General features: G+C 42.2%; 1 protein-coding gene across 1 annotated transcript in view; it reads left to right on the top strand.

The window, feature by feature from the left end:
* Positions 1-1,032: 1,032 nt before the first annotated feature.
* Positions 1,033-25,210, top strand: part of LOC127657027 (pleckstrin homology domain-containing family H member 1-like) — a 72,493-nt gene continuing 48,315 nt past the window's right edge. Inside the window, exons 1-3 of the mRNA XM_052145666.1 lie at positions 1,033-1,183; positions 15,411-15,583; positions 23,988-24,050. Of these exons, the coding sequence (XP_052001626.1) occupies positions 15,437-15,583; positions 23,988-24,050 (210 nt within the window). The 5' untranslated portion in view covers positions 1,033-1,183; positions 15,411-15,436. The remainder of the gene's footprint in view (positions 1,184-15,410; positions 15,584-23,987; positions 24,051-25,210) is intronic.

Raw genomic sequence — 25,210 nt, 5'->3', positions numbered from 1 at the left:
GTCCTCATTGTTAGTTCAAGCTCGATTCACCATAATGGTAACCCCCAAAACTCCAACATTACAGAAATTCTTATAAATCTCAAAATAACAAAACATTAAACACTAACAAGTATGCCCCTTTATATTGATCTTGCATAAAACACATAAAAGCAGGCTTGGAAATGAAAATCCCCTGCCTAGTTTCAATAATGCGCCATTAACACTACAAAAAGTATTCATGTAGTCCCAACTCAAATGGATTAAGTAAACTTGCATTTTATAAATTTAAATGGATAGAAAGCAATGAAATCAAGTTGTGATAAACTGTTCAGGAAATGTGTTGCTTTAGTTCATTTTATTAAGTAAATCAAACAAGCAGTGTATCAGGTAACATTACCATGTGATTTGGCAAGTGGGCTACTTTATATACCTGTATGCCATGGTACTGGAAGTACATGGTACTACAGTATGTTCTATACCATTGTATGTTACACCAAGGTACGTCAAAGAATTGTCATGAAAGAATGTCCAAAAACATTATCACAGTACCATGGCATAGAAAATGCCAGACAGGATATAAGCCTGTATCTTTGCAATGCTTTGAGCTATTGAAACGAAACTTGGTTTATGAAGAGATGCAACCATGTAAAGATGAACAAACATCAATATCGTGGTACTTTTGGTTCTTGTTTTGGTTAGTAAAATTAAAAAGTTCATTATTCAATATCGTTCAAGGTAAATGTAGCCTAATATTAACATTCACACTAATGGCTACATAATTCTCAGCACAAAGTTATATGCTACCAATAGCTTTTAAAAGCATTAGACAGTCAAAAAAATAAGTGAGTCAGAAAACTTTAAACACTTTCAGATAGTGGCCCCTGATGCAATTTCCTGTGTTTGCAGGGCAGAGGCAGACACAGACACAGACGCACACGCGCGTGTAGGGGGTTTGGCTCCCGGCGTAATCTGACCCCGGCGCTCGGCGCTTTTAAGGAATAAAGGATGAACTTACTGAATGGAGATTCAGTAGCGTCTGCTGAGTTCAGAGAAGAACTGAAAACGCAAAAAGACGGTGGGGCAAAGAATGAAACATTTGGAAGTGCGAGTTTTCAGAGAGTTTACTAACTTCGGAGGCGTTGCGATGCGTACTTTGAAGTGCCGAGTCAAGTGAAAATTTCAGCCGGTCAAAATAAGTCACAAGGTAGGCTGAACTAATTATTCTTTGATTGAGTGTTTCTGTTTAATGGTTTCATGCTTTTAGACCTTTTCCACTGCATTGTTTGTTTAAATGATCGGGGGTCCATGTCTACATTATTGTTGACATTTGCCAGCTGTCCGACACATCTGTGCGTTGTGCCCTTTTTTGAGAGAGAAAAAAATGTAGCCTAATTCATGAATGCTTTGCCTATGTGTGCCCTCCTTGTGTTTTATTGTAGAGATCATGAACAAGTGCTTTTTTATACTGCGTTGCAAAAAACAAAACAAATGCTGTGCATGTGCATACGTGCTCACATGGAGTTTTTGATTACAATGAATGAGTTTGATCACAGTTTGACACACTTAAGCACAGACACGCACTCACATGTACACACACACACACACACACACACACACACACACACACACACACACACACACACACACACACACACACACACACACACACATGTTGTGTTTCCATGTTTTATGGGGACTTTCCATAGACATAATGGTTTTTATACTGTACAAACTTTATATTCTATCCCCTAAACCTAACCCTACCCCTAAACCTAACCCTCACAGAAAACTTTCTGCATTTTTACATTTTCAAAAAACATAATTTAGTATGATTTATAAGCTGTTTTCCTCATGGGGACCGACAAAATGTCCCCACAAGGTCAAACATTTCGGGTTTTACTATGGGGACATTTGGTCCCCACAAAGTGATAAATACACGCTCACACATACACACACACACACACACACACACACACACACACACACACACACACACACACACACACACACACACAAACACACGTGTTGGTTCAGCTATCATTAGGGGTAGGGTTAGGGGATAGAATATATAGTTTATACAGTATAAAAACCATTATGTCTATGGAACGTCCCCATAAAACATGGAAACACAACGTGTTGTGTGTGTGTGTGTGTGTGTGTGTGTGTGTGTGTGTGTACATGTGAGTGTGTGTCTGTGTTTAAGTGACAGCACTGGAGATGTTTACACCTCAGAATGGAGGAATGTCTTAGGCTATATTTACCGTTCAGGCTGATAATGAGTGTGGCCAGTTTACAGAAGCCTGTTATTAGGCTGAATACAATGCATCCTGTAGCCCAGAGAAGAAGAGAGCCCAAATGGAGGAGAGAATATTGGAGGGAAGAGCTGTGGGATTTCTCCATGCCTCATCTACAGCTGTTAGGAACTCTCTATGTGATTCATGCAATCCAATCTATTTATACCACCACTAAATGGGTGTTGTATTCTGCAGCAGATGTTCTCACCCGTAAATCTGAAATCTCTGCAGTCTAGAGCTGCGGTGATGTGCTATATTCAGTAATGCCTTTTGGCGCATTTATGCCCCAGCCATAGACTCAACAGTCATCTTGTTTAGCTGTTTCTCATTTAATTTTAAATAATATACTACTACTACTAATATACTACTTTTCAATACTTTTGTATAGAATTATTTCACAATATATTGTTTTAAAACAACTTCAAAAAGAATAGTGGACTACAACCCCCAGGAAGCATACCAAAGGCAACAGCTTCAAGGAACACTCCAAGGAAGTGGCAAGGACAAATCGTGTAAGGAAAAATCTTACAGATATTTAAGTAGTTTGAGGGAAAACCCTGGGAGGAACCAAGAAGAGAACCTTGGAGCCTCTTTTGTCCCGACAGGATGCCAGTGCCGGTTCCAGAACCTTTGCCCTATCTGAAACTGTTCCATCTGTTTCCTAAGCAGAAAAAGATGGTTCTGGGTGTCAAACCATCAGAGACCAAGTGGGCAGGGTAACTTGTTCATTTGAATGGACACCATGTTTTCAATTTCCACCCACTAGATTTTCTGCTATTTTGAATTTTACGGAAAACATACTTTTTCAAACTCCTCCTAGATCATTCATCGGATCCTTACCAAATTTGGCTTATATTATTTTCAGACCATGTTGACAAAACATTTAAGAATTAATTTTGATAGATTAACTGTTCTCATGTAACCCATCAGCAAATTTGCCTTAGAAGATGCCAAACAGGAAGAAGGGCTGTATCTTCACAATACTTTGAGGTATTGAAACAAAACTTGGTATATTGTAACAATGTCAAGTCTAGACCAAGTAAAGTTTTGTTGGACCAAGTAAAGTTTTAAGAACAACAACAATGACTCAGTCTGCCAACATGGGCACAAAACAAACTTTATTGCACAAAACTCGATCGCTTCAATTTAAATCAACAAAGCTCTCTACACTGAAAAAGCGACCGATATGGCATGTTTCTATGTATGACGTGTTGCAGAGCTGCAGCTCCAGTTAGTTTATTTTCCTCCTCTTTGTAATTTTGTTTTATTCACAAATACCATTTATGTTAATTGATTGTATTTAATTTTATTGGTTATATATTTAAATAACTTTAGATTGTTGCATCAAAAGTAGCTTGTGATGGCATAGCGCCTATGAATCAAATGACTGTAGATGTTAAAATATGTGCTAGGGCCTGGGTAGCTCAGCAAGTATTGATGCTAACTCCCACCCCTGGTGATGTGAGTTCGAATCCAGGGCATGCTGAGTGACTCCAGGTCTCCTAAGCAACTAAATTGGCCTGGTTGCTCGGGAGGGTAGAGTCACATGGGGTGACCTCCTTGTGGTTTCGATTTAAGTGGTTCTTGCTCTCAATGGGGAGCATGGTAAGTTGTGCGTGGATCATGGAGAGTAGCATGAGCCTCCACATGCTGTGAGTCTCTGCAGTGTCATTCACAACGAGCCACGTGATAAGATGCATGGATTGATTGACTCAGAAGCGGAGGCAACTGAGACTTGTCCTCCACCACCCGAATTGAGGTGAGTAACTGCGCCACCACAAGGACCTACTAAGTAGTGGGAATTGGGCAATCCAAATTGGGAGAAAAGGGGATAAAAATGAGAGAAAAAATAAGATGTGATCAAAACTCAAAACTCAAGAATAAACTACGTGGTTACATAATTAGTTACATTATTATTCATGTCTCAAGTAAGGGGAAATGTGGGATGGTTCTGATAAATGTTTATAAATCCCCTGTTTCTGCCATGAGTACCTGCACCATATTTTGTGGAAAAGGAGTATTAGAAGAACCAAGCTTCTCAGACCTTCTCTAAATTTGTACTGATGTACTGAAGCTAGTGGAGGACAATAGAGGCAAAAAGCATCTGAACTCTGGAATGCCATTTATTATGCTGTTTTCTGATGAACAGCTACACTCTGAATTAGTTGAGCAGGCTTTTCAGTTTGTAAGACCTCCAAAGTTGATGTTATAGGTGGCCATAAATTGTTGCACAGACACCAAATGGAAACTTTGTTACAGACTGGAGAGGCTGAAACAAAAGACACAAGGCTCAGTTTAGTTGTGTGTGGTGGCCTTTCTTTTGAGATAAATATTCTGCGCAGGAACAAAGAGTTGGAATGCTCACAAACAGCTTTCTCCAACCTGTAATAGCTACTTAAAGTATTAATGTAGAAGAACACACGCATGATTTCTTTATTTCGATATTTAGACCTATTTAGACAGAAATAGGTCACAGATGTCACTGATTGCATTCAGGTTGTGTTTACTGCACTGCAAAAAAAAAACAAAAAAAAAAACACTTCCACGCAACTTGACCCAAACACAAAAAAAATGTTCTGCTGATCTGAGTAATTCGGATGAGATGACAATTTCTTGAGAAACCAGTTTGGATCTTGACAGAGAAAATCCAGAAAAACAAGATGGGGATTTCACACTACTGATGATATCATTTAATTGCCTAATCACTTACATCACTGCAGCTGCCCGCTCAGCAGAGATTTGGTGAGTGTGTGCATGTGTACTTAAAGTAGAGTTTCAAAATGATATTAGATTTATTGGAAAAACTGAGGTGGTTGGTTCTGTTTTACTGAATGATGCACCAGAGACTTGCCCTGGATTTTCACTGGCCTTTCATGACTCATACACACTTTTTTTTTTATCTTGTGATATGATTTGGGTCATAAGATTTACTGTTTCCTCTACTACACTCTTTTAACATTGCCCATATTCTCTATGTGTCTTATCGAAGAATTTTGAGCATTGTTTTGAAGTTTCAGACTCTCATCTGTCTGCAAAACTGTGCAGTACACAGTTTACAGCTTTACTGGCTCACTTTAGCCTTAAAGTTTGTTGTTGTGTTTGTAGATTAACTTTGAGATGTGTGAGGGCTATCATAGCTGTTTTATCCTTCCTGTTGCTCAGGAAAGCTCTTGACCTGCAGAACTAGAGAGGCATGATGAGTCATTATGAGTGTTCTACATCCTGACTTTCTGTGTCAGAGGCAGTGTGCAGTCAGTAACAGAGCATGTGAGCAGAGCGGAGCGGTGATAATTCCACCTGAGCGGAGAGCATCTTTTTGAAGATTCTGCTCCGCTCGCTCGCTCAGGTCGCTCAGTGCCGCACGCTCAACCCAGAATTTGCTTCGTGATATGCTGGGGTGGGTAAGCAATAGGAGGGAGTTTAAACATTGTTTTAGTGAAGTTGCAAACCTTATAGCCTACATAACAGCAAAGACTAAATCAAAGTTAAGAATGAGGAAATTGAAAGGGAGTGTGGATAGCCTGTGTGAATGAGCAAATATTCCTTTTTGAATGCATCACATTGCCTGAGAGCATGAGGATGTGTATTGCGAACATGGCAGTGCAGCAATAGTTGAGCTAGTAGGCTACACTACCATTCGATATTAACGTTAGAGCACCCTCAACTGAATATGTAAGCGTGGTAATTCTGTATATTGGGATAGCATTTTTTTTTTAAATTCCAGCAAACACACGCAAAAAATTCCTGCATCAAAACTATTAAACATGTATGATCTTCCAGATCAGTGTGTCCAAATTTGCAGGCGCAGCCTTCTGCTTTCATGCCTTCATTGTACAATTGAGCATTTGATTGGTAAAGACTTCCGCTCTCACATAGAGAATTTCACAGCGAAAGTATCCACTTAATTAATTGCTTGTTGTTTTCAATTTCTGCTCTGGGATAAAATGCCACATACAGTGAGGAAAATAAGTATTTGAACACCCTGCTATTTTGCAAGTTCTCCCACTTGGAAATCATGGAGGGGTCTGAAATTGTCATCGTAGGTGCATGTCCACTGTGAGAGACATAATCTAAAAAAAAAAATCCAGAAATCACAATGTATGATTTTTTAACTATTTATTTGTATGATAGATTAGTGGTTGTGGATAACATCTTCCAACATCACTTGCTGCATTCATGTGCAGAGAAAAAAGCCATAAATGAGTGTACATTAGAAAAAAAATATAGTGAATTATATAATTTATATTTGTTTTGGGATCATTAACCATTATTTCATCTAATATACACAGTATTGGACAAAATCTCATTTTATGCAGGATGAATATTTTTTATTTGTTAAATCCATGGTTAAACCCTGCTGTACATCTAAAGAGTGCATGCATAATACATGATCTTTTGATGCATATAATGTCCATATTCACTTTATGCTGCTTTAATAATATCAAGGAAAAACAAAGAGGGCAAATTGGATCTACTAATATAATAATTATTATATAATTAACCACAGTCCTTTAGATTGCATACAAATTGTACATATAAAATTGTAGGGAATATTAATCAAACAACAATACTGAAAAAGAGAAAAACATTCACTTCTCTTTTCTGTATAACTTAATACGTCCTTTAAAACTGAATACAAATTTAAGATGAGAAATTGCTCATTAATTTTCACACCTAATGTCTGATAGCATAAAATATGAATGTATAAAATTTACTGGGGTCCTGGGTAGCTCAGCGAGCCATGACGCTGACTACCACGCGAGTTCAAATCCAATGTGGTCTGAGTGACTCCAGCAGGTCTCCTAAGCAACCGAATTGGCCCGGTTGCTAGGGAGGGTAGAGTCACATGGGGTAACCTCCTCCTGGTCACTATAATGTGGTTCACTCTTGGTGGGGCACATGGTGAGTTGTGCGTGGATGCCTCCACAAGTGGCATGTCTCCACGGTAACTCGCTCAACAAGCCATGTGATAAGATGCGCTGATTGACAGTCTCAGACGCGGAGGCATCTGAGATTTGTCCTCCGCCACCTGGATTGAGACGAGTCACTATGCCACCATGGGGACGTTGGGCATTCCAAATTGGGGTGAAACGTAGCTACATTGACTTTGTAGTTTGGGGTGTCCAACAACTGTCATAATTGTCCCAACCCAGGACCCGTACAGATTCGGATCCACGTTTTATACGTTTAGCCGGGTCCGGGTCGGATCCCATTCTATTGCTGCGGGTCCCGAGTCTTTTTAGCATTATGTGTAATACCCGTGTTGATCCGAGAAGACCCGGCAGTGATCAGATATGTGTGTTGTAACTTGCAACACAATTTGTAAATTTAGGATGAGAAAGTGGGGACTGGGAAATTAGATGAAAAATGGAGAAGAGCCACAACGAGGTGAGTGACGTCAGAGGCAGAGCTGAGTTAAGGCACATGATAGCAAATTAGCAATGCTAACGTTAGCAGCAATGGCAATGAATGAGTAATCGTTAATATAGTTCAAAAGGGCAAACAGTCGAAGTTATCTAATTCAAGATACCAAAAAAATTGCAAAGTTGATTCTAAACAAGTCGCATTTGTAATCCGTCACCGTGACAGCAAGTGGACTTTTGAAGCTGAAAGAATGAGTGGATTAGCTATGCTGTTTCAATCAGTAAGAGAGGAAACACAGAAAACCTGGATGTATTTTTTAACAAATTTCTTGTTAAGGAGGATGGGTTATATGCGTGCGTCATGGCCAGTCACAGGGGAGAAGGCTACTAATGTTACATTAAGTAAGACACAAAGTTTTGTTTCACAGCTTAAAATTAACTTGTTAATAGCAATCAGTTGTGAAATCGGTGTCGATCGGGTCTGTGTCTCCAGGCCGGTTCCGGGTTCCAGCTTTCAAATAATAGACGGGTCCGGTTTGGGTCTGGGTAGTACATTTCTGGGTCTCTATGGGTGACCACAACTTCGATCTTGATTTGCTCTGATGGTAGGAAAATTACTTATTATTTTCCGGGGGCATGATAAAATATTTTTTAAAGCGTTATTTTTTATATAATTAATCACACTGATTTAGCACGTTAAATTGACAGGCCTAGTTTTTACCCAAATGTGCAAAAAAGCCTTTTTGAAAGGGTTGTGTGGTAAACTTCCAGATTAAATGTTTCATTTTTAATGATTCTATTACTATTGTAAATGCCATGATATAGACATTTTGGTTGGAAAAATGCATTCACACTTCATCTTCCATAGAATTTTACATTGTTGTGAAATCAGGCATTAAAGACTCCCATGATGTGGCTTGATGAGTTTTTTTAATTTTTATATAGTGTTGATGCATTTCCTGTTGACACAGGAAATTGGGCTCATCATTTGATATTGCCAGAGGCAGGAGGTATTAAGCCCAAAGTATGCTTAATTTAAGGCGTTTAAATGACCACACAATTTGTTGGCTTGTTAAGCAGAATCGGTGAAGATTGTACATGTTAATGCACTCATTATGGTCACCAGTAGGCCTAAATCTAATCTGGGTAGGAATTGTTAAAATTTTCAGCCCACATTCACACCTACAAAGACCAGCTCATGGCTGAGGTATATCTCTCTTCTTAACCCCAATATCTTTCCTCGAAGGAGATTGTGGCCACTCTGTTTCCACAGTGTGGGTGATCCTTCTCCCTCTCTTCCTCCCTTCCCCCCGAGTCAAACAAGCCAAGTGTGCAAAATGCTGTGTACCTCAATGCATTAGCACACACGCTTCAGGGGCAAATGGATTATTTGCATGTTGCTGTCATATTTGGCAGTGCATGTTAACATCGTGGGCTGAGCAAGCAGAAACATTGGCTTTATTTGACCTCTTTTTCCAATGGCCATGCCTTCATCTGCCAGGCTACGTTTCCTAAACCTCAAGCTTTGACTTCAGTCAAGCTCATACATAACTGGACAGAGAGTTATAGTACTTTGGTCAGCTAGCGGAATCTCTCTGAGCGCCGCTTCTGTAATTTGTCAGTAGGGCTGTAGTTACGACCATGCTAATTGCAGAGCGCGACATGGCACAGTTGTGCCGCTTTACAGTTTCAATGTCCGCCACACCGTAGATGTCTGGTGTCTCATTTATCATTCTACTTTCAACTAGTTTTTGTTCATTTGTTGTTACAAGAGACAATAGATTCAAAATGATTACTGCTACTGCTTTGTAGTCTGTCTAAAACATCTTATTTTGTAAGGAAATAATTTTTTTACTTTATCTTTTTACATTGTAAATTCTTGTTTTATTTTGCCACCATATGAATAGAGATTTAGCCCTTTTCAGACTCTGAGGTTAGCGTGTGTTTGTGACAGGCTACGTTTAAGCTCCAGTAATAAGAAGATCTACTGTACAGCTCATACACCCTGACGATTTGATTCGACACTCCCATAGGGCAGTGAGAGTCTTTGTCATAGCAGTTGTGTGAACTGTCCATTGCATAACCCAAAGATGAAAATTCTGTCATCATTTACTCATCCTCATGTTGTTTTAAACCAATAAGATTGACTTTCTTCAATAGAATGCAAAAGGCAATGTTTGAGAGAATATTACACAATATGATGAAGTAAATGATGAGTGAATTAAAATTTTTTTGGTGAACTACCTTTAAAATGTGTGGTAGTGTGCTAAACTAATGGTGGCCTCACGACTTTGCGCAGGTAACAATAACCACCGCTTTCCACATTTCAAGAGCTTGTCTCCTTTCAGCCACCACATTCTTTATCCTTTTCTCAGGGAGAGAGAGAAAGACCTCCCTCATATCGGTAATGTGACTGTCATGCAGAAAGACTCCATTGTGTGGGACAGGATCCTGTTTCTCCCTAGGCCTGTAATTAAGAAGGGATTGCTTGAGCAGGGATATTTAGGTGGCTGAATATGGTAGGGATTGCTTGGGCTGCTGGGTAAACTGTCTACACATGCATAGCTAGTCTTACATCACTATGGTCTACATGAATGTGTATACAGTATTAGTGTCTGCCCTATGTGTAGAATGAGATAGTAGATTCATCTCTTTGAGCCCACAGCTCAAGTTTGCTTTTTGGTGGTTACCAAGGTGATCACTAAAAAGTGAGCTCATTTGAAAGAGGGGGAAACAATAAAACAGAGGTGAAAGAAACCCTTGGCCCCAGAGCATTTACTGCCAGGCCTGTGATGTCAGCAGTGTGTTCTCATTTTATGGTAAATGTCAACCTTGGATTACAGAGATTTTGGCTTCTTTTTTTTTAACCGTTTAATGGATTTGAGCTGAAGTCTCAATAACACTACAAACAATTCAGTAAAGTCCCTGTCAGTTACACTGTAACTAGTGGTTGACCAAAATGGGGTTTTAAAACTTTTACATTATTTACTCAAAATCTACTAAAAGTATTGAAAACAGAAAATGTTTATTATCTGTTTAAAAATCTGTTATTAGATATTGGAATATATACAAGGACAAACTTACTATTTTGTCGCCCAAGCTGGTGTATGCTGATAATTTCAAATTGGCCAAAAATATAATTTTGATGTATCACAATTTGCTACCATTATGGTTGTAACGATGAGCAGGAAGGCAGACGAGGGGCAAAGATCTAAATGCAGGGGTTTTATTATATTAATAAGATAAACAAAACAGGAACAAACAAAACATCCACGATGGGAAAAAATAGAAACAAAAACACGGAAGACATTAAATGGAACAAAACACGAAAGACATAAAAAGGGTTCACGAGTAGGATAGGCACAACGGGGAGCACGGAAACAAGCATCCATAAACATCAACGATAGACAAGGGACTGGAGAACAAACAGGGTATATATACACTGGATACATGATGATGACAAACTACAATCAGGTGAGCACAATGACACAAGGCTGGCAGTGATGAGTGCTCGGGATCACGGGAAATGTAGTTTTAACACGAAGACAGTGAAACACGGGGCGGACAAAAAGGAAAATGTGACATGGAATGTGAACAGAGACGGGTGAACAGAAAACACGGGACAGACAACAGGGATCATAACATAGGCCCCCCTCAAAAGGACCGGATTCCAGACGGTCCTAGAGGGGAAAAGACCCACAAAGACAACAACAAGAAAAAATGGCCAAGGAGTGAGGGGGTAGACCCGGGGGGAAAACAGACAGATGAAGGGGGGCACAAGGGACACAGAGACAGACCAAGGAGATACAAGGGACAATTAGGCAGACCATGGGAGTACAAGGGGCAAATAGACAGACCAAAGGGACGCAAGACAGGCAATCCAAGGGGGCACAGAGAGCAGACAGGCAGTCCAAGGAGGCACGGGGGGCAGACAGGCAGTCCAAGGAGGCACGGGGGCAGACAGGCAGTCCAAGGGGTGTGCGAAGGGAACCGGGTCAGGTAGCCTGGGAGGTGGCCGTAGAGCAGGGGCCGGTTCAGGGGGCCTGGGAGGTGACCACCGGACAGAGGCCGGTTTAGATGGCCCGGGAGCTGGCCACTTGGCAAGGGCTGGTTCAGGGGTCCTGGGAGGTGGCCACAGGACAGGGACAGGTCCAGGAGGCCTGGGAGGCGGCCTCAGGACAGGGACAGGTCTCGGGGGCGAAGCTGAGAGGGGCTCTGGAGACGAAGCTGAGGGAGGCTCTGGAGGCTCAGGAGGCGGAGCTGAGGGAGGCTCTGGGGCCTCAGGAGGCGGAGCTGCGAGAGGCTCTGGAAGTTCAGGAGGCGGAGCTGGGGGAGGCTCAGGAGACGGAGCTGAGGAAGGCTCAGGAGACAGAGCTGAGGAAGGTTCAGGAGGCTGAGCCGAGGAAGGCTCAGGAGGCAGAGCCGAGGAAGGGGGCGGCGTAGGAGGCTTTAGGGGCAGAGACCTGGAAGGCTCGGGAGGTGGAGCTGTAGGAGGCTCGGGAGGTGGAGCCGAGGGAGGCTCGGGAGACGGAGCCGAGGGAGGCTCGGGAGACGGAGCCGAGGAAGGTGCCACCGTAGGAGGCTCTAGAGGCGAAGGCCTGGAAGGCTCTGGCGGTGGAGCCGAGGGAGGTGGCGCCATAGGAGGCTCGGGAGGCGGAGCCGTAGGAGGCTCTGGAGTCTCGGGAGGCGGAGCCGTAGGAGGCTCAGGAGGCTCGGGAGGCGGAGCCGTAGGAAGCTCTGGAACTTCTGGGTGAAGAGCCGTAGGAGGCTCGGGGAGAAGGGCCGTGGAAGGCTCGGGAGACTTGAAAGGCGGAGCCCTGGAAGGCTTGAGAGGGTTGAGAGGCGGAGCCCTGGGAGGCTCGAGAGACTTGAGGGGTGGAGCCCTGGGAGGCTTGAGAGACTTGAGGGGTTGAGCCCTAGAAGGCTTGAGAGACTTGAGGGGTGGAGCCCTAGAAGGCTCGAGAGGCTTGAGTGGCGGAGCACTGGAAGGCTCGAGAGACTCGAGGGGCGAAGCCCTGGAAGGCTTGAGGGACTTGAGAGGCGGAGCCCTGGGAGGCTCGGGAGGCGGAGCTCTGGAAAGCTTGGGAGGCGGAGCCCCGGAAAGCCCGGGAGGCTCGGAAGGCGGAGCTCTGGAAAGCCCGGGAGGCGGAGCTCTGGAAAGCTCGGGAGGCGGAGCCCTGGGAGGCTCGAGAGACTCGAGGGGTGAAGCCCTGGAAGGCTTGAGGGACTTGAGAGGCGGAGCCCTGGGAGGCGGAGCTCTGGAAATCTCGGGAGGTGGAGCCCCGGAAAGCCCGGGAGGCTCGGAAGGCGGAGCTCTGGAAAGCCTGGGAGGCTCGGAATGCGGAGCTCTGGAAAGCTCGGGAGGCGGAGCCCTGGGAGGCTCGGGAGACTTGAGGGGTGGAGCCCTAGAAGGCTCAAGAGGCGGAGCACTGGAAGGCTCGAGAGACTTGAGGGGGGAAGCCCTGGAAGGCTTGAGGGACTTGAGAGGCGGAGCCCTGGGAGGCTCGGGAGGAGGAGCTCTGGACAGCTCAAGAGGCGGAGCTCTGGACAGCTCAGGAGGCGGAGCTCTGGAAAGCTTGGGAGGTGGAGCTCTGGAAAGCTCAGGAGGCTCGGAAGGCGGAGCCCTGGAAAGCTTGGGAGGCGGAGCTCTGGAAAGCTCGGGAGGCGGAGCTCTGGAAAGCTCGGGAGGCGGAGCTCTGGAAAGCTCGGGAGGCGGAGCTCTGGAAAGCTCGGGAGGTGTTGGGTCTTGGACGGTTGAGGCCACAGGCGCTGGCTCTGGGACGGTCGAGGCCACAGGCGCTGGCTCTGGGACGGTCGAGGCCACAGGCGCTGGCTCTGGGACGGTCGAGCCACAGGCTGGCTCTGGGACGGTCGAGGCCACAGGCGCTGGCTCTGGGACGGTCGAGGCCACAGGCGCTGGCTCTGGGACGGTCGAGGCCACAGGTGCTGGCTCTGGGACGGTCGAGGCCACAGGCGCTGGCTCTGGGACGGTCGAGGCTAGGCGTGGCAGGCGTGGGCTCTGGCTCGCTGACCGTGGCAGGCGTGGGCTCTGGCTCGCTGACCGTGGCAGGCGTGGGCCCTGGCTCGCCGTGAGTACTCGGCGAGCCAGAGCGGAGGGGAAGATTTGCCTGGGCCAGTTCAAGGAAAACCGCTGCTAGATCCATAGGTGGTCTATCGTTCTGTAACGATGAGCAGGAAGGCAGACGAGGGGCAAGGATCTAAATGCAGGGGTTTTTATTATATTAATAAGATAAACAAAACAGGAACAAACAAAACATCCATGATGGGAAAAAATAGAAACAAAAACACAGAAGACATTAAATGGAACAAAACACGAAAGACATAAAAAGGGTTCACGAGTAGGATAGGCACAACGGGGAGCACGAAAACAAGCATCCATAAACATCAACGATAGACAAGGGAATGGAGAACAAACAGGGTATATATACACTGGATACATGATGATGACAAACTACAATCAGGTGAGCACAATGACACAAGGCTGGCAGTGATGAGTGCTGGGGATCATGGGAAATGTAGTTTTAACACGAAGACAGTGAAACACGGGGCGGACAACAAGGAAAACGTGACATGGAATGTGAACAGAGACGGGTGAACAGAAAACACGGGACAGACAACAGGGATCATAACAATGGTCTGTAATAGCTTTGGTTTTGAAGGCCTTGTTCAATCAATTTCAGATTAATCACGATTTGAACAATACCAATTAGGGGTGGGTAAAAATATAAATTTTCCAATGCATTGCGATTTTCAGTTGAACAATCTCGAAATCGATTCTTAAATCCCAAGCTTGATCTTTTACTCTATGCTCAACCCTCCACTACAATGAGAGGAAATCACTCACATTTGCAACCAAACTCTGCACTATGCAATTTATATGTATATATTTGGCAACTGGCTGATAAATGTTTAAATTACACTCTCCAGTAATTGTGTAGTATAGTGGTGGAGTATTTAGAACAAGAACTTTCACTGCGTGTCTAAAGACAAAATCCACGTGACCCATTTGCCATTGAATAATGTCTGATTTAAAATCCTTTCTGTTCTCTACAGTCAGTTGTTGATAAAAAAAAAATACAAAAATAACATTTACTTGTAATTATGCATGGCACAGGTGAGATAAAGCCATTCGAGTCTTCTCTTATTTACATGTACTCATCTACAGATGAATCAGAATCTAATTGAATCGTGACATCTGTATCAATACCCAACCCTGATATTGATTCTTAAAATCCCAAGATTGATCTTTTACTTTAAGTTTACCATTTTAATTGTGTTGATTCTTATATCTGTTGAATAAAAAACAATTGAACTGCATAATTTTGACCCTGTTGTTAATTGTTAAAATTAAGATTTTCATACTTTACCAAGTTGGAATGTTCCCTGTATCATTTACAGCATTAGCTGAGAGAGATTTTATTTTCAAAATTTAAAATAACAAAATTATGATTATAACTGAAATATACCCAAATTAATCAGAATTAAGAGCTTTTGAATCTGAATCAAATCAAATCAGGAAATCTGACCAATGAACAGTCTAATAGCTGGAGAGCTTGTCACATTTTATTTCCTTCTCCATGCAAGGCCAAGTCCAAGGTCCTGAACCTCCATTGAACCTCAAGTTAACCCTGTCCTGTCCTCCATTTGCATTGCATTCATTCAAATGTATTGTGATCCTTCAGAAAATTATTTTAGTCCATACAAAGTTCATCATGTGACTAACAGACTTCTTGTTTCCTAATGGGTGTTGTAGGTTGGCAGACTGGCACAGGGGAACATATGGCAGAGGTGATGGAGGGCAGCGTAGCTGTGGCAGCAGTGCCCAACACCAATGTGGACTGGCAAAAGAGATGCATTGCCCTGGAGACACAGCTCATGAGGTTTCGTCTGCAAGCAGGAAACATTCGCCACCTACTTGCTGAGAGGGTAAATAAGGGGTATCATGGGTCATGCAGAATCTGGATTTGCATACTGCATTCCAGTTATGCATATGATTGATTCTTTTCTATACATTTAAATATATCACTGCAATTAAACATATGTTTGCATATATAAGCAAAACAAATAATTCTCCCATGCTTTCCTCTGTAAAGCTGCTTTTCTAAACTGTGGACATCACAAACCTAAATGACAGACAATGTAACAGCACAGTACATTAGTCAAATAAGTGAAGGTTTGCGGGTACTCATTTTGCAGTGGATTGTGTTTTTTGACTTGCACATGAAAGAGTATCAGGTTACATATTTGAAGAATAACAGTGACAGGGTAGTTTCAGTCTGTTTCCTGTATCATAATCCAAAATTAGCCCAGACAATCCCAAATTACTATCAAAGTATCTTGGAGGACCATGTAAATATTAACCATGTTACAAGGGTTAAAATGGGCAAGGAGGAGATGGGAACCAGACAAAGCATAAAAGTAATATTTTAGTGAAAACAAAAAGACACAAACACACAAACGGCAGCTGCGTGTGGCTCTCTCTTTCCCAAACTGTTGCATCTGGCTCTGCCTTATCCCTCTCTTCGGCTGATTAACCAGATTGCGGGCTGGCCGTGTGCACTCATGGCCCAGCCCCGCCTTCCTCCTCGTCACAAACCAATATTGACAAAAAGTATCATGATACTACCAAGGTTGCACAGTAGTAATTATTCAGTACAATGATATCAAAGTACCACATAATTACCATCTGATACCATCACTGTACCATGGTAACACTTAGTACTTCTTTGTAAGGGCAATATCTGCTGTTTCTTTTGCTTATTTACTTCTTTTAAAAGCTCTTTTGTTGCAGTCACAGTGGAGCAAGTTACTTAATTCCTGCTCTCTTTCTGTCTCTCTCCCTCCTCTTCTACAGTTTGGTCATGCTGCATTGACCTCAGTGTTTTGTCTTGCAAGAAAAGGTTAACTGTCAAACTTGGCAGGCGGCCCTGCAGGGATAGTCAGGGGGAAACCACTGACTCGTGTGAATGCTTGAGTGGATATACAGGTGTGTGTGTGTGTATGTGTGTGTGTGTGTGTGTGTGTGTGTGTGATGGATAAAGGAAGGATTATTTACAAGAACAGCTAAAGTAACATGATTTTTACATTTACAAAACTTGCTGTCGCATTAATTTTGTTGCTTGGACGTTGCTAGTTGTTTGTAAGGGTCTTTATGAGTGTTTCTAGTGTTTCTGTGTGGTTGCTAAGGTGTTCCAGCTGGTTGCTAGGACATTGCTAGGGGGCTGATAGGGTGTTCTGGGAGGTTGCAAGGTGGTTACTTACTGGCCTAGGTCAAAAGTGGCCATACCCAAGTCTCTATGACATTCTGGTCCCTAGATATGACTACCTTTTTCAGTCCAATCTCTTAAATAATAGAAGAACATAAAAGGAAGTTTTGAGTTCTGATTTATCATGTCATGACCCCATTAATACTTAGGCTTATCTGACCATGATTATGAGCAGCAACAGTAATGCTTGCCTCAGCAAAACCACTAAAGGCACAGTCACATTTTCCTTTGCAAGGCAAAAATACACTATATAGTCATCTCAATTGGAATGCGTACTTTTGCGAATTTCACGTGATGGACTTCCGGTGGCTTACAGTTTCCGCATGAAGTTCAAGTTTGGTGAAATTTGCTGCGTTGACCAATAAGAAGTTGCTTGTTTTGCTTCTGTGTGGGCAGTGACTGACACAAGAATATAATTTTAACAGCAAGTTTCTTTTTAACTTCACTGTCCCAGTGTGGAAAATGCAGTATTAAGAAGATTTTACTTGATAATTTGTTTCTTGCTGATTTCACACACACTCAACTTCCGCCCTCTCCTTGTTCATGAAATTTCGCTGTGCAAAGGTAAAGGCGCGGTCACAGTTACTTTCACACATTGAAATTCAGTGGGCGAAATACAGTGATTTAATTGGGAATGAATGATTATGAATCTCACGCAATTAACTTCTGGTGGCGAAGAATTTCCCTTCAGGGATTTAGCGTGGAGTTCAAGTGTGGTGAAATTTCACAAGCAAATTCACCTCAACATCCACCCACGCCTTCTTTGTCCACTGAATTTCTCAGTGTAAATGTAAATGTGACTGTGCCTCAATAAAGTTCAAATGGGAAAGCCAACTATTTCAACCATTAAAATAATTTAGTGAAGGATCACAACACCCTCTAACCATTTTCAATACAAAACGCTGCCTCAGTAAACAAACTGTGGAATAAACATGGTGGAACAGATAAACAGTTTTAGGTCGGTCTGTAAACCATTTTCTCTTCTTAATATTAATATGTCCAAAGCCAACAACATCAGTTTTTTATTTATTCTTTTTTGGTCCAAGAGGTAGGTCTGTTGTTGTGTTTTTATTTTGTCTTTCTATCTGTGGTGGTGCCATTAGGGGGTTTACTGTCCAAACACACAGACCACAGGGACATTAAGACTTGGACGTCTCCCAAACATTCTCCATCAGGTTTCTTCCCTACTCTGGTCATCGCTCTAACATCTCTTCTCTCACCCTGACCTCCACACTCTCCCGCTCTCCCATTCTTTCCAACCTCTCGTGATGGGTAATGATGCTCCAAGTCTCATGGGTTTCTGCTTGAAAAGGACAGAGGGAGGACAAAAGAAAATGTTGAGAGCTCATTGCTGGTGTTACTGCTGTTTAGAAAGATTCATACTGCTTTCATCTGCTTCTCTGGGTGGCATTAGGAGAGTGTTTTACACATTGACCCACTTTGCAAAGGAAAGACTTGACATAGAATTGTGTAAGGGGTGTGATCTCTTCTCATTCTAGCCTGAGGAAAATCATTTTCCATTCTGTTAATGCACACATGACCTTTCGTAACTTTGTGTAAGTTCGTCCCTTAGTGGAATCAGATTGTGCATCTGAGTGCACATTGGGTGTTTTTGTAATATCAGAATCAGAATCAGCTTTAATGCCAAGTATGCTTACACATACAAGGAATTTGTCTTGGTGACAGGAGCTTCCAGTGTACAACAATACAAATACAGCAGCAAGACATAGATAATAAAAATAATAAAAAAAAGAAGAATAAAAATAAATAATTATACATATACATACATACATACACTCACCTTCATACATGTTCTGAGAAGATATTTTTTGTACACACACATAGTGCAAATCTATTACAAATCTGTTATATAAAGGGGGCAACCAATAATCCTCTCAGCAGTCCGAACTGTCCTCTGTAGTCTTCTTATGTCTGATTTCATAGCTGCAAACTAGACAGTTATTGAAGTGCAGAGGACAGACTCACTGACTGCTGTGTAGAACTGTATTAGCAGCACCAGCTGGCGAAGGATGTACAACCTCTCCTGGGCCTTATTCACAATGGAGTCAATGTGGGTCTCCCACTTCATGTCCTGTGAGATGGTAGTGCCCAGGAACCTGAATGACTCCACTGCTGTCACAGTGCTGTTTAGAATGGTGAGGGGGACAATGTTGGGGTGTTCCTCCTAAAGTCCACAATCATCTCCACTGTTTTGAGTGTGTTCAGCTTCAGGTTGTTTTGACTGCACCAGACAGCCAGCCGTTCAACCTCCTTTCTATATGCAGACTCATCGTCATCTTTGATGAGGCCGATGACAGTGGTGTCGTCTGCAAACTTCAGTAGCTTGACAGAGGGATCCTTGGTGGTGCAGTCATTGGTGTACAGGGAGAAGAGTAGTGGGGAGAGCACACATCCCTGGGGGACACCAGTGCTGATGGTACAGGTGGTGTAAGTACATTTTCCCTGCCTCACAAGCTGCTGCCTGTCCATCAGAAAGCTGGTAATCCACTGACAGATAGACATGGGAACAGGGAGTTGGTTTAACTTAGTCCGGAGAATAGTTAGGAGGATTGTGTTGAAAGCCGAGCTGAAGCCCACAAAAAGGATCCTTGCATGTGCCCTGATGTTTACAGGACATGATGCAATCCCATGTTGACTGCATCATCCACAGACCTGTTTGCTCGATAAACATCACTGGACCCTTTCTAGATCCCCTTCAATTTGTTTATCGAACACTGATGCTTTAGTGTTGCAAATAAATTATTACACTTGCGATTTACTGCTCTTGACTAATGTAATCACCAGTTCCCATTCAAACCAATGTCCCACGTTAACATGGGAAACCAGATGTTACCCTGTGAAACCATTAAAATCGCTCTTAAACTGTGTCAAATTCATTAGAACAGACATCAATGAAACAAAGTGGGTTAATAATGATACCAGCAGTGTTTTTATAATTCTCTTTGCTCCATGGCAATTCACATCGAATTAATCTGCTGAAAAAGAAAGTGAAATTATTCATATGTAAATGCACATCCCCAGTTAACACAATCCCCAATTGATCCATAACACCGGCTCTGCTCTGCCCTAACAAAAAGGCACGGGCTGGTGCTGTGGCATGACACCATCGCTTACAAAATCATAGCATTTCATTGGCTAGGCATCAACCCCCCAAAAAAACGTAATTGACCCCTCCCCGGTGAACACTGTTCTTGCTCTCTCGCATCAGTATTTACAAGTGCACAAGTGAATTTTGCTAAAGGTTTTTCACTAAAGTAGTTGAAAAAGTCAAGGTGTGAATATTTAAAGTTGCAGTGCCGGATTTGAGAGGTTGTAAGTGCTGATTTGTGGTTGTTCTGTGAAAATGAATTAAAGTACAACATTTTATTGAATTGTGAATTCAAAACACAAGCTATTAATTATTGTCTGTGAGCACAGATTGCAACATTCAACTTAACATTTTTATTTTACAAGTTTTCACATCATGCTGTGAGTGTAAATTTCAACTTACGAGTACAAATATTTATTATACAAGTTCTCAAATCCAAATATGCAAGCTCTCGAGTTTTGCTACTGATTTATCGTCATACAAACAAGGCTAACTGGGTATTGAGGTGGGGTCAGTGTCAAATGTGGAACTTTCCAGGTTGTGTATCCAGTGCACAATGGTACAGAAAACAGGTATAGTAGGCTACAAATCCGTTAAAATGCACAATGGTCAAAGAACTTTCAATGGTTCGAGATCATGGATGGTGTGCTGGGAGATCATCCTCCTGTTAGTGTAGAGACCACTCGGGACACCATGGCAGTTACATTAGGTGATTTGTCAATGCTAACTTATTTTGCTAGCTAGCTAATGTTTACATATGATAAACTCAGTATTCTAGATAACATGATACCCCAGCTTGAGCTTCCCTCTTGCTTGTAAAATGGGAGGGGTGTGTGAAGTTGGCACAAGGGCGGTGTTTTAAGAGTTAAATCTTTAGGTCAACGCTGTGGGGCTTTGGCCCGATGGTGGGAACGCAGATCGATTTTGGTCTTACGGCTTGAGGTCCGAAGCGATTGACCAGTTGATAGCCTTGGCTCGCAATGGCCCGATAGTTGAAAAGTGGCTATTGAATGTTATAATAGTAGGCAGTATTCAGAGTTTACTGCAAACTATACAGTAAGCGATATGCTTTGATTCCATTCCGAACATAGACTTTGATGTTGTTGTAGTCACTTCAACTGAAAATGTCAGATGTAGTTGCACTTCAGTCCTTATTGTGTTAATATTACTTCACACAGACATCCAGTCTTTTTCCAAGTGGTGCATGTTTGTGTTTCAAATAGGACATTGAAGTTTTAGAAAGTTAGTCCTCATGTTAGATTTGGCCTAGTTCTCTGTAGAGCTGTCTAGTCTCTAATGAGCTGCCAGACAGGCGGATTAGCCTGCAGTAGCAAAAATGCGCTCTTACACTCTCTCTCTCTCTCCTGTCTTCTTTCATTTTCTCCCTCTTTAAATCCACCATACCTTATTCATCAGTCTTTGTCCTGTCTTAAATCTCAAATTAATTTTTGAAACTTCTGTGTCTGTATCTTATATAGTTAATCATTACATTTGGAGACAGTAGTTTCTCTGTGGAAAATGGCTGTGTTTTTTAGAGAGAGAGGCGACCTGATCATGGCAGACGGATGCTATGCTGGTGATTTCCAGAGTCGTTAATGCATAGTTCTCATTCTCTGTTTCCATATTCTGAGGTGGTGTAGCCAGCTGGCTAATGAGGTTCTGTAGTTCAACCAAGGAAAATAACTTAATTTGCATTTCCTCATAGCAACTGCAGGAGAACAGTTGTTAAATATTTCACATACCCTGCCCCACCTGTTTAACCTGTGGCCTGTCATCCAAGTTGACCATATAACTTTACAATAGTCCATCCTAAATCAGCATGGTTTTTATATTAGCCCCAGCATTAAAAGGATAGTTATATACTGTATGTTGGTGTATGGAAAGATATTTTTTGGGATACACCAACAGTTCATTTCGACCATGTCTGTCAGAATCCAAAAAACACCATAGTCCATAAGCATTTCTGAAGCTATGCAATAGCTTCTTTTATTATTATTATTGTGAGGGAAATACTGAAATGTAAAATAATGAAATGTAAGTAATTTTATTCCATATATCACAACAATGCTGTGACAGATGTACAGTCTGTTCAATATGTTGTACAGTTGTGTACCTGGGCATTGATCATCCAGCCAAAGAAACATTGAAAACACCTGTTTCCACAGATTTCCACTGGACACAAAAATAGGGGTTGTGAAAATTACATGTGATTTATGACCTAATTTTCAGATGCACAGCTGCTTAACAGACTGCATTTCTGTCCCTTAAAGCCTAAAGTTAGGCCACTTTCACACGTAATAGGTCTTAGTTTGAAAACTAACAGTGTTTTCCTCCCCCAAAAACGTTCCTAGAACTAGTCTATATTGTACTGTATTGGGATTTCACTACATGAGTGTCTGTTCTTGTCATTTGAAAGTTTCCATTGACTCTATTAAGGTCTGTTAGCTCTAAACTCACAACAACCAATCTTTACGACATGTCATTGAATAGCTCTGAAGGCTCTGTAAATCATTGCTGAGGGAAAAAGGCTAACCTGAGGTCAGATCTAAGCTTGGCTGGGTGGATAAAGTGGATTGATGAAGTGTCAGCAAGAGCTTGTCCCTGTTCACATTTGTTGTGACGTCCTCTATTCATTCCTGTACATTTGCTGACCCAGAGGTGAAGAGTCACACAGGCTGTTCTACTCGCCCCAGACATAGGGAATGTATGTGTGGTGTGGGTGCATTCTGGGAATCTCTGGACATTTGACTGGAGAAATTGGGAAGGGTGTATGTGTACAACCACATTCAATGTTTTAGTGCAGTGGGTGGACGGCATGGCTTATATGACACCTTAAAGTGTCCTGAAAGGTATACATTGCGTTTAAATAAATTTAAATTCTGCATTGCATGTAGCAAACCCAAAAATAGAGTCCTCGCATGAGGCCGCGGGATCACACAAGGTTAACCCTACACAATGAAATTGTGCAGGCAAAGAAGGCATGTGAGTATGAAAACTTGCAAAAACTACTTGTCAAGCGAGGCTGCTTAATTATTTATGCTTAATCTGGGAGAGTGAAGTTATAAAGAAATGATGTACAAAGCACTGCCCGCACTGCCAAACCAAGCAACTTCCTATTATCACCACTAATTCCAGTGTCAAAGTTTACCAAGTTTGAACCCCATGAGAAATTCATGGAGGAACATTTCTTAACTGTCATGACAATTTTAAGTCCATAAGGCGAAATTCCTGTTCACGCAAAATACCATTTAGATGACAGTATTTCGTCATGCAAAGTTAAATGTGACAGTGCCTTAAGAATCGGCCACTTAGACTGGAAAATGCTGTCTGACCGATAGTAAAATGGCCAACCATCAATTTTATGTCACTTTTAGAGCAGATGCATCTTACATTTCTGATGCCATAATAATAAAACGTTGTGCAACAGCGTGACAACTCTTTGAAATAATGGTGCAGCTGTTTATGTGAAAGATTGTACAGACAGCACCAATGAAATTAGTGGAAAATGGGCATAGACTTTGGTTAGTACTTCTGTCTGTCCAAAAGTAATAAGTACCAATTATTTTCAGGACATAAATCTGCAAACAAAGCAGAATATACAGTTGTGCTAGAGGATGTCTCCATTTACTTGCTAGAAAATGCCTCTAACAAAACTCTGATTATCTTTCAAAGATTCAGTGCCATAAATCTTGCAAACTTTGGCAAATTCAGGAATTAGTTGTTCCTTGAAAGTGTTCATCAAAGGAGCCCTTTTCTGTAAACGTGACTGTTTCCCGGCAAAGTGATAAAATCCTGTGAACCCTGACTCCCAGAAATTGAGTAGAATTCAGCCAATTAGGTTGTAGTTTGTGTTTTTGGAAAATCTCTTGCCATTTATCAGATTGTCCATGAATTGGTACAAAGGTCAAAGTCTACTGTAAGTCTAAAATTCTTTCTTTCTATTTTTTTTTTATAGATGCAGGAGTTGGAACATAGAGTGATAGAGGCTGACCAGCGAGCAGAGAATGCCGAAAAACAGGTACATTTGTTTGTCTGTCCTACCTGTTCTCCTGACCCTTTTAGGGAGATATTGAGATGCCACTCAACCATGGATTTGTTCGTACACACTGACAGCAAATAAACTGCCAAAGGTTGTCAAGTGGCTGCACCATAGGTTTAGTAGGTATTCCAAATGCAGAGTTTACACTACATTTTACACTACTTTTCACTCGCCGACAAAAGCCTGAAATCTTAGGCAAATCAGAGCTCGCTACCATAAGCGACGATCACAATGTATGAACTATCAAAGACTCGATCTGAGAGAAGCACAGATGCATTGCCGATGTCAGCGAGATGACTTGGCTGCTATTCCAAATTGTGCAATGTGAAATATGTTTTGACTGAATACAACTGCAGCATTGACCTATAGCCAATGAGAGAGCAAGAAATGAGGCGCAGGAAGTTTCAGTAGGAGGAGTCCTGATGTACCTGCAACAGAACATCAACTAGCATGGTTGCGGTATCAAGAAAGTCTCATTGGACCGAAGAAATTGAGGAAAAATTTGTGGAACATTGGCAGGAGCACAAGTGCATATTTGATGTTTCATCTGAACTGTACCACAACCGGGTGGAGAAAAAGAAGTGTTGGAGAGAAATTGCCAATTCTCTTGGACAGTCAGTTGAGCAAATAGGTCGATTTTACAGTAGGAGGTACTTTTTCATATTGTAACCAATACAATACACTCACCTAAAGGATTATTAGGAACACCATACTAATACTGTGTTTGACCCCCTTTCGCCTTCAGAACTGCCTTAATTCTACGTGGCATTGATTCAACAAGGTGCTGAAAGCATTCTTTAGAAATGTTGGCCCATATTGATAGGATAGCAACTTGCAGTTGATGGAGATTTGTGGGATGCACATCCAGGGCGCGAAGCTCCCGTTCCACCACATCCCAAAGATGCTCTATTGGGTTGAGATCTGGTGACTGTGGGGGCCATTTTAGTACAGTGAACTCATTGTCATGTTCAAGAAACCAATTTGAAATGATTCGAGCTTTGTGACATGGTGCATTATCCTGCTGGAAGTAGCCATCAGAGGATGGGTACATGGTGGCCATAAAGGGATGGACATGGTCAGAAACAATGCTCAGGTAGGCCGTGACATTTAAACGATGCCCAATTGGCACTAAGGGGCCT

Source organism: Xyrauchen texanus, chromosome 16 (genome assembly GCF_025860055.1).
Source record: "Xyrauchen texanus isolate HMW12.3.18 chromosome 16, RBS_HiC_50CHRs, whole genome shotgun sequence".
Taxonomy (NCBI): Eukaryota; Metazoa; Chordata; class Actinopteri; order Cypriniformes; family Catostomidae; genus Xyrauchen; species Xyrauchen texanus.
This window is presented reverse-complemented; position numbering and strand designations above follow the sequence as displayed.